This window comes from Austrofundulus limnaeus, unplaced genomic scaffold (assembly GCF_001266775.1).
Source record: "Austrofundulus limnaeus strain Quisiro unplaced genomic scaffold, Austrofundulus_limnaeus-1.0 Scaffold108, whole genome shotgun sequence".
Taxonomy (NCBI): Eukaryota; Metazoa; Chordata; class Actinopteri; order Cyprinodontiformes; family Rivulidae; genus Austrofundulus; species Austrofundulus limnaeus.
Window position 1 is genome coordinate 358,855 of NW_013952510.1, and position 10,150 is coordinate 369,004.

Genomic DNA, 10,150 nt, shown 5'->3' on the forward strand with positions numbered 1-10,150 from the left:
CCTTCAGGGTGGATATAGCTCGCTCACACTGAGGACCTATCCATGTCATCATTTACCCAGAATGCTTTGAGTGTAAATAAAATATATTTTTAAAAATGTACAAAACTAAACAGCCTACAGTATTTTTACAGTCTTTATTTTACAGTTTAAATAAATGTTTATCAAATAAAGTCTAATGTTACAACTAATCATGGATCCCTTTAAAATTACAAACCATCATTTACAGTTAAAGCCTCGTCAAGTCATCAACTTCTTTTTTTTTTTCTCCACAAGTTTTGGCGGCAAGGCAAGGGGGATTATTTCCAGGGCATAATGTTCATGGCTGAGCTCAGCACCCCGTCTGTCTGCTTAGGAAAAATACTCATTCAGGTAAGTGTCTCCCTTCAGCCTGACGGAAAAATCAGTTCTGATCATTATCGCATGTGCATGTCTGTCACTAAACATCTTCTGTATTTACGCTAGATTTTTCTCACTTTTAATTCATCGGAGAGTATATTTCTGGTCGTGCAGCTTGGTCACATTTTTTTTAAATGGGGTTCTGTGGAAAACCTTTGGACAGTTAACGTCTTACCTGTTGCAGATCGCTTTTTGAACAAAGTCATTTTGGAGAAATGGAGTGTAATTCTGGAAATTATTATTATTATTTTTTTTACATTTCATTTTGGGGTTTATTGAGGAAAACATGAGCTGTTGTCCCACTGATGCAGGCTTATTGTAAAGTAAAATCTAAACTAATTAGAAAAGCTTAAACACTGCTGCAGCTTTCAATAATCCAACAAGACCTGAACTGTGCCCTCCTTCTTTCCCACTCACATGGCGTTGAATGTAACAGTGTTAGAGTTAACATTCTGACAATGATATTAATGAAGATTAACATAGTTTTCTTCACAAAACTCTGCTGCTCGCCTTTCTTTCTCCCCTCCCTCTGTTTTTTTCCCCACTCTCAGTACAAACAGCAACACACTCTGCTGCACAAAGTGAATGGGGCTCTTATGCTGATCACATTTTTCATCTTTCGAGTCCTACTCTTCCCTTACCTCTACTACAAATATGGAAGGTATGTCTCTCTCTCTCTCTCTCTCTCTCTCTCTTCTGTTCGACTGTCTGAGCTGGGGTCGATAACTTCCACAGCTACTTGAACCTAGACCTTGAAGGAATGCGTATCACCCTCCTCTTTTAAAGCCAGACTTTTGAATGTCATTGGCGAGTGATGTTTCTGAATATAAGGTGACATTTAAAAAAAACAACCTATCCTCCTTTTCGGCGTACAGGTACGCATCGATCCCCTTCCTCATGGTTCCCTTCACGGTGCCGTGGCACTGTAACCTCGGCGCCGCTCTGCTCATGGCGCCCCAGCTCTACTGGTTCTCGCTCATCTGCAGGGGCGCGCTGCGACTGTTCACGGGCGCCTCCCGCTCCCAGAGGCCGCCCGCCGCCGCCACCCCCACCGCCAAGGAGCAGACGGACGGCAGCGCGCCGCCGCAGCCCGCCAACGGCTACAGCAGCCGCTCCACAGAGCCCGAGCTGACCACTCACTGAGACGAGTGGCGGGGAGGGGAGGGGAGGGGGGAGGAGGAGGGCGAATGTATCAAAAAGTGTGTAAAAAGGGAAAGCGGGACTTTAAAAAAAAAAACGACAAACAAGTTCAGACGATGACCTCAGATTGTGCTGAAGTGTTTGTAGCCGGACGAACAACTGAACGGCTGCACTGACCTCAGCTTCTTAGTTTGTAGGAACCAAACGGAGTGTTAGGGGCGCCCAGTATTACGATGTCATCAGGCACTGTGAAAGATAGGAACATGCACTGACCTGAGAGGAACTTGCCTGGATTTTTAGCGAGCATAGATGGCTATTTCCCTCACGTAGATCAAATACAGTCCTCTCTGCCTCATAGTATAGGGAGCGCTGGAAAATAGGAATGTATTATATTGTATGTTAGTACGTTTGCTGTAGATGAAAGGCCTGATTCAGTTTAGTAGGAAAAAAATACCTTCAACAACAAAAAAAAAAAGGAAAAGAAAGACACAAAAAATATCCCAGCTAAGCAGTATTTTGACTTGTTAGTGTTTATCTGTATCCTCTATGTAGTCACTGTCACTCTAACAAAATGTAACCAACCTGCAGACTGACTCATCTTTAATAGGGAGATACTGTCATAATACTGTATTCTGCTGCCTTATCCTGTTTTCTTATTTGTTTGTTTGTTTGTTTTTTTTGCATTTTTTTATTTCCACCTTTTATTTGTTAATTTATTGATTGATTGATTTTTGTTTGTTTTCGAGAAGTGGGGGAAAAAGGTTTTCTTCAGAGAGCATAATGTGACGGTTGTACATAGCGGATGTAAAANGTCATAATACTGTATTCTGCTGCCTTATCCTGTTTTCTTATTTGTTTGTTTGTTTGTTTTTTTTTGCATTTTTTTTATTTCCACCTTTTATTTATTAATTTATTGATTGATTGATTGATTGATTTTTGTTTGTTTTCGAGAAGTGGGGGAAAAAGGTTTTCTTCAGAGAGCATAATGTGACGGTTGTACATAGCGGATGTAAAATTGTCCTTTTCTTGTCAGTATTACGTCACTGACGGGTTTGTTTATCTGTTTGTTGTCCGATAAAGTATTTGGCCATTGCAGTAAAAAAAAAGAGAAAAAGATGGAAAGAGAATGGAAGATACTGATGTTTTTTTTTTTTWAATTTCAAAAAACTTAACAATTTGGGTGAAAAACTTGTCAGTTTTAGGAGAAACACAAGCTCGATGGTGCAGTCAGGGCGATCCCATCTTGCAAAATGAAGCTTACTTTTTTTTTTTTACAAACTTATTAATTTGGGTTAATTTACTACTTTCATGTCAGAGAAAAGTCCCCCTTTTCCTTATAAATACATGCCTTTTARTCTTTTTATTTTTTTCTGCAGCAGCCCTGATTTCATGAATTTCTTCAGCCAGACTTTTAAAAACAGGCCAGTTAGGTTGAAAACATTTCACAATTTTAGTGTAGTTTGTGCAAACTAACCCAGACAGGTTTAGTTCTTGTCTCTAATGTAGATTTAAATTTATTCTATTAACTAATGTCACTTTTTTTTCTCCTTCTGCACATAATTACTTCAAACCTAACAGTTGTTTTGTTTTTTGTTTTATTTAGTTTGGTGCTGATGTTAAATCTCAAAATATCCATTTGCTCTGCAGAAAGATTTTCAGTTTTTTTATTATTATTGTTTGTGTTTGGAGACTTGAAATGTTGTTTAAAGAGAACCAAAAGTGTATATTTATCTTGCAGTAGGGCATTTCCTTGTGACTGACATGCAGCACTTTTTGTCTAATTTGTAWTTTATGTTCATTTTCTAACCGTAGAGTTCATGATTTAGGTCTTTTTAAAGGAAAAAAAATCAGTTGTTTTGCTGAGCTGTTAATGAACSACTTATGAACAAACTGGCTTAATTTATCACTTTATGTTCATGCAGCTAGTCTTCTGGAAACAAGTCCAGTGGGAGGACACAAAAAAATCCTAAAACAGCTCAGAAACCATCCAGACAGGTTTAGTGGGTTCCATAATCTCCGAACAGCTGTGGGCATGTCGAACACAGAACATCCACCCCCCTCCCGTTCCCTGGCTCCATAAAGGTACTACTTCTTGACAATACTGGAACATTTCAACTGATGTACTGTATATTCCACAAATGCTTGTTATTTATTTGTAAGTATTTATTTATTTAATAATTTATTTGGTTTGTGGATTTGAATGCATATTTATGCATATGTATACTCTATGCTTCTGAGCCTTATGTGAAGGCTGTATTGTTACTCAATCTTAGCTACAATATACTTCTCTGTCCTGAGCCTGTTTGRGTGTCTCTTTCCTTCTCTATTGTTGGTCATTGTCTTTTAAAAGCTATATACCTTCTTTTTTTAAAGTACAAAAAAAAATCCTGAATAAGTGCATCATATTTCATCATTTTGCTTAAAAATGATGAAAAACCAGTTGCCACTGACTCATCTTTGCTTCTCTTATCGATATATTCATCCATCCTTACATCATACTGAAATAACACACATTCTTTAAAATTKAAATATTTATGGGAATTATACAAAACACTCAAAAAAATCATACAAAACTTCTTACAATTAAAAAAATTCAAGTCTTTTGAGAGCCTTGACGAGCTCCCRATGGCCTCGGGGCAAGTCCTGGTTCCTGAACGCTTCAGTATCTCCTCTGTCTCGGGGAGAAGATGGTGTTGGGGTTGCTGTCTCGYTCCCTCTCCTTCTCCCGCTCCTTCTGGCTGTTTGGAGAAAGGGCCTCCTCCAGCTTCTTCTCGCTCTTGAAGAGATCTCGGCCCGTACGCAGGATGTGCTCCTCGATTTTCCTGTGGCGCTTCATGTCTGACAGCACTTTGTCCAGACGAGCTTCCCTCTTTATGGAGGAGCGAGCTGAAGAGCCTGGAAAACAAGTGAAGACGGGTTTCTGTATCAAACAGGAACAGGTACATGAAACAGTGCTGGACATATTTCATATGGGAATCCTGACTCAGCATTCATGCTCCTTTTAGCTTTAAGCTAACTACATTCTGCTTTTAGTTAGTGTTTTTCTCGTTTTAACTTTCAGCTTTTAAAAATCCAGTTTTAGCTTCTTTAGCTAATTTCAGCTTATTCAGCACTCACACTAATACAGTTCCTACAGTCCCACCTGGTGTTCTGCGCCTGTTGATGAAGGCGTTTTTCGGTGTGTTCTGAGTTTGCTCCTCGCTGAAATCGAACTCAGTCGGAGATGGTGGTCTGGAAAACAAAACGAGTCTGTTTAAATCAAACGAATCGAAATGACTAAAGAGGGGGAGCGAAGGGAATTTACTGACTTCCGTTCCTTCTCCAGTCTCTCCCTTTCCTTTGCAGCCTCCTCCTCTTCATCCCTTTCAGGCGATGGGGTGCGTTCGGGCGTGGGGGGCCTTCTGGGGAGGGGCACAAAGTTCAACTCCAACATCTCCCCTTTAGCGAGGATCTCATAGAGTCTTTTGATCTCGGAAGGGGGAGGCATCCAGTTCTTGGGGTCCTCCATTTCCTCGTCGCTGTACGGAAGCTCCCACTCATCGTCCACTTCAGCCGCCGGCTTCTCTCCTTCAGCGTCGCCCCCTGCRTCTTCCTGAAGTTGGTCCTTCTGTGTCTCTCCTCCCACAGCTTCTGTGTTCTCATCTGAAGAAAAGAAGATGCAGTCAGTTTTAACCCATCTTTTGAAAAATACGAGACGGAGGATTTCACCTGTAAACAATGTTTGAATTGATTAGTAGTTACACAACTATGTCTAAACAATGACAGCAAACAGAAACAACACCCAAACTTTGAACTATCTGGAAACCTTTTTATATTTCGGCAGCCATAAATCAGAAGTGGACAATCTTCATCGAGCCCTCAACGTTGTCAAATCAATTAAAAAAATAGAAATTGATGATTAAAAAGCAGCATTTTTAATGATGAAGCAAAACAATGTTCATACAGATTTTTACCTTCGTCCAGCAGAGGGTGCTGTTTTTGTTTTAGATCAAAGATATCTTGTGATCTACGTAGATGCTCAACAGAACAGGCAAGAGTCTTTGGATTTATCATTATTGTACATGTTTGCAACATTGTGTTTCAAGTGTTTCTACTTGTTCTGGCAGAATAATGCAACAATATCAACACCGCATTCTGAGTGTACAAACAGCGTTAAAAATGTTGCCTAATAATCAATATACAATACTACAAGTATGACTGACTTAACGTRAAGTAAACAATACAGAACAGCTAAAAACCATAAAAGAGTTTCATTCACTGTTGATGCGAGGAGCAGCCATGTTAAAATGATGACATCGTGTGCTCGAGCTGCTCGAGTATGGTCATGATGATGATGATGATGCACCAACTTCCCGGCTCAAAATCACGACATTAGGGGCCATTCCAGTTCATTTTTCTGACTCGGTAGTCTGAAACTCTGAGGACAACTGGAACACAGCAACAGATGCTAACGGTGGACGGGATGGGCGGGGCTCACTCTAGTGTTATTTAAATCTATGTTTCAAATTAAAACATTTAGATTAAAATATTTCAAAAAGTGTAGCTGTGTTTGGCTGATGTATGCAAACTGAACTACACTATAAAATTAGCTTTGGAATAATAAAAGTAATAGRAAACCACAAAGAGTGCCTTTCAATAAATCTTCCTGGCAGATAYGTCAGACTTTCCAACACAAACATGGGGTTATAGTAGTGAGTCGTTTAAAAATTGAAGTGAATTTCAAAGCTTTATGATGAACAGTATCCAGATCTATATGTAGCATTAAATACAATCAATCACCCTGTTCCTGAATTAGTATTTTTGATGTGATTTATTTTGTGCCCATGTTTCAGTTCAATTGATTTAATGAAGTCTAAACAGTCTACTATAATGAAATGTATTCTGCAGGCATACAGTTAAATCCAACAAGTTTTGTCATGCGTAGAAGTCCTAACAAACATCTATTTACACAGTTCCTAAACAGTTCTCAAAGTTCTGGACTTTTCTAACCATTAAGGAAACTGATATTTTTTTGTCATTTTATACACTAGACACCACACAAAATATTAAACTAACAACATAACACTCCTTCAACACGTGAAGAAGCGTTTTGTTTATGTCTTCACCTGTTTCATCCTTGGCAGCTGGGTCYTCCTCTGTCACGGCTGTCATCTCTGAGTCATGTTGCTCCGTAATGCTCCCTTCTTCTGTCCCTGCAGCAGGCTTTTCTGCGTCCTTCACCCCAAGAGCCTCAATGCCCTCTCTGAGGGAAGAGTCTGTCACTTCAGCCTGCATCCTGCCTGCTGCTGGGAGAACTTTGATAGCCACCACGAATCTGTGCAACAGAGGTTTAAGAGCGATCATCAGAACGAATGAAAGCTGTTAGATGTAGTACAAATAAAAGAATTAACTATTAACTAACTAACTTATGGCAATCAGTCAAGTAGCAGCTGGTAAAGTTGCTAAATGATAAGCAGCCAGAAGGAAACAGCTTAGCTAATGTCAGGCCTAGCTGTTAGCTATTTGTAAACACAAATGTAAAAAAACGAACATGAGTGCCTTTGTTTGTTATTACCGGTTTGTCCTGGTCGTTGTTGCTGTGGTTTGTTGTTTATCTTGGATTATCTTTCAAACGATACAATCATCGTAGCATCTCATAGGGCTAGTTAAGTGAAGTAAAAGATTATACAGGGACATAAACATAGCGCCATTTTGACCGGACAAKCTGCTTGGTTCTGCGCTGGTCCACGGYTCCGCTGATTTCAAAGCCAACATCYACGGCCAGTAACCTTGAAATGTAAAGTCCGAGTGATGTTGAGATCTAATCCTGACGCGACTTCCTGGGTGGCGCCCAGTTGCAGACTCGTATTATTTGGGACACAACATTACATAACATATTTTTCTTCACTGTTTACTTTATAAGATTTACCTAGCAGAGCTGCACGCTTTCTTTTATGYTATTATAAATTGTAAGACAACCTCAAAGGGCGCCAGCGCTTACGCGAGTTCTGATTGGTTAACAACCATTTCCGGTCCCAGCGCTCTTGGTTTGAAAAGGGTTCGGTTAGAAGTTCGCCATAATTTGTTAAAAGGAGGAGCTCACAATGTTGCGGAAAGTGTTGTACGAGTGTTTTTTCTGAGGAAGTTATTTTTATTCATCGGTAAGTCTCACTWATGAAACTTGGAAAGAAAGTAGCACATTTCAACTAGCAGTGAGTGTCTATTTTAAAACCGTCAAACCTATAACAGCTTAACATATAACATTAGCTTAAATGAAAATCGAGAATTGTTCTCTGMATGTGTTTTTAGGAGTGTAAATKATTTGACTGCWTTTTACCCAACGAGTAAATTCCCAYGTAACACAGCAGGCTAACTTGYTATTYTGTAACCTGAGCCAGGCCTTTGTTTAGAGGAGCTCCGACAAAAAGAAAATGGCGCAGCGTGTGGTGGCGTCAGACGCTGGAAACAAGAAGACCTCGCGGGTTCGAGTAGCGGTTCGTCTGCGACCCTACATGAGCAAACAAGATGAGAAGGACGAGGGGCCTTGTGTCCGAGGCCTGGACTCCCAGAACCTGGAAATAGTTAACTGGAGAAACGCAACGGAGACCGTAAAATACCAGTCAGTTTCGCCACGTTGACCCATTCTGCCCTCCGTATGTTTTAATGCATGATTTCCGTAATCAAAGACTGAAATTGTTTTTTTTTCCCTATTATTATTCCAGCTTTGATGTTTTCCATGGAGAGCACACGACACAGCAAGAGGTTTTCCTCCCTTTGGTGAAACCTATCTTACCACACGTACTGAACGGACAAAATGCCAGTGTGTTTGCTTATGGCCCAACAGGAGCTGGTTTGTGAAAGCAATATTTAAAATTCTGTTTGCAATCTACTTCATGAACCACTGGAGAAGTTTTATTTGCTTTTTCAGAATATTGTCAGTCGCTTTAATTACTGCAATATGCTTTTGGAATCACCCTAATTCAAGACGGCCACCACAACACAGTAATGGCTGTAACTCAATCAATTTTACAGATCTTGACCTAAAACTTGGTGTGGTAGTTGCTGAGATTCATCTCCATTGCATAATCAGAGGTCTTTTTGACATGCAATGTATTTATGTACAATTTTGGCATTAATTCAGAAGATACACCATCTTCTAACAAAATATCTCATCCACTAGCAAAAACTTAAAAAGTAATAACTTTATGATGGACATCTACACTCAACCCAGTTCATGATGGTTGCCACYRGTAATCAATTCTAGCATAGCAAACAAAAAAGGCTAAGCTACACGCRTTAACAAATTGTTACATCTTGCAATATTGTGTGAAATTGTGCATAATGTGATTTTATAAGGATTGACCAAAACGGCTGTAATTGTATTCCATCTCTTCCATCTTGTGTAAAGMGATATGCAATTTGCATTCCTTCAAGAGGTATAGGCCCTTAATTTTGTTACAGTAAGCTGTACTTACAGTGGGAATATGTGTGGGAAGGTAGGACCTTCAATATGTTTTCACATTTAGGACAAACTTTTTTTTCTTGATGCAATTTGAGTGTTTTGTTAGCCCCCAGTTTCTCCTAAGTCTTGTGATCTTCTTTATAGGTAAAACCTACACCATGTTGGGGAGTGCAGAGCAGCCAGGTGTCATCCCTCGAGCTGTACGAGAGCTCTTCAAACTGGTCAGTGCAAAGGATGAGGATGAAGGATGGGACTACAGCATTGGCATGTCGTATTTGGAAATTTACAATGAGAAGGTACAGTTTGTGTAGCTCCTCGTGGAAGACACAAAACATAGGTATATATGTATTAGCTTCACCATTTTGTAAAAGTTGACACTGAGACATTGGGCCTCATGCAAGAACATTTTTGTATTCTTATCCTAAATTTCTCTTACTTCTGTTCCTACGAAGGGTTCGTACGAACATGCCACATCTTCAGGAAAAGTGTGTAAATGAGCTGCGTAAACTGATGAATGCGTATCAGCTGCTCGTGCATGAGGAGAGGAGATTAGCATAATTACCACCCTAAAAACACCATATAAGCATATACGTTTCCTGCCACACATACCAGGAAGTGTCCATTCATAAATGGCATCGTAAAGTAAAAAGAAGAACTTCACGAGTTCGGAGATTGAAGTCCTGCTCTCAGAGATCCAGAAAAGAAAATCAGTCATTTTTAGCAGCGTCAGYYGTGGAATTAAAGAAGCTGCTAAAGCCGAGGAATGAAAAGATGACTGCTGTTAATGGCGTGTCTCTCATGTGTCGTACACAGTAGAAAATAAAAATCTGAATCGTATTCATTTCTCTCTAGTCCTGCACCGATTTTCCTTTGGTCAAATATTTTAAATTTAAGTGTAAACAGCTGTGTTACATAGTTTTCATTTATTCAGACAAAGAGCAGTCGCGCACGTTTTTTCTAAATTCCACTTTTTCCCCTGAATTCCACATCTTCATTGTAACTATATTAACGTTAAAAGTGTGTAATTATAAAGTGACTGAAAGGTAATTAAACATTCAACAAATAAATAACCATATAAATAAATAAAAAGTAATGGTTGTTATTTCACTCCCACTAATGTAACAAATAGCTGTGGTTCAGTAAAACCTTAATTTTTTTTGCGAGGTATTTAAA

General features: G+C 39.5%; 3 protein-coding genes across 4 annotated transcripts in view; 2 read left to right on the forward strand and 1 right to left on the reverse strand.

Moving 5' to 3' along the window:
• The window catches only part of tlcd3bb (TLC domain containing 3Bb), a 7,000-nt gene extending 4,988 nt beyond the window's left edge, over positions 1-2,012 (forward strand). For both annotated transcript variants that reach the window (XM_014013954.1, XM_014013953.1), the window contains exons 5-7: positions 274-369; positions 948-1,057; positions 1,272-2,012. In XM_014013954.1, coding sequence (XP_013869408.1) covers positions 274-369; positions 948-1,057; positions 1,272-1,539 — 474 coding nt within the window. In that variant the 3' untranslated portion in view covers positions 1,540-2,012. The remainder of the gene's footprint in view (positions 1-273; positions 370-947; positions 1,058-1,271) is intronic.
• A 2,040-nt stretch (positions 2,013-4,052) lies between these two features.
• Positions 4,053-7,874, reverse strand: pagr1 (PAXIP1 associated glutamate-rich protein 1). The gene is made up of 5 exons (XM_014013956.1): positions 7,091-7,874; positions 6,642-6,850; positions 4,845-5,178; positions 4,679-4,767; positions 4,053-4,431 (listed from the first exon to the last, which is right to left on the reverse strand). Exons 2-5 carry the CDS (start codon positions 6,808-6,810, stop codon positions 4,196-4,198), a joined length of 828 nt encoding a protein of 275 aa, XP_013869410.1. The 5' UTR covers positions 6,811-6,850; positions 7,091-7,874; the 3' UTR covers positions 4,053-4,195.
• Positions 7,585-10,150, forward strand: part of kif22 (kinesin family member 22) — an 8,163-nt gene continuing 5,597 nt past the window's right edge. The window contains exons 1-4 of the mRNA XM_014013924.1: positions 7,585-7,676; positions 7,914-8,134; positions 8,238-8,365; positions 9,122-9,273. Coding sequence (XP_013869378.1) covers positions 7,947-8,134; positions 8,238-8,365; positions 9,122-9,273 — 468 coding nt within the window. The 5' untranslated portion in view covers positions 7,585-7,676; positions 7,914-7,946. The remainder of the gene's footprint in view (positions 7,677-7,913; positions 8,135-8,237; positions 8,366-9,121; positions 9,274-10,150) is intronic.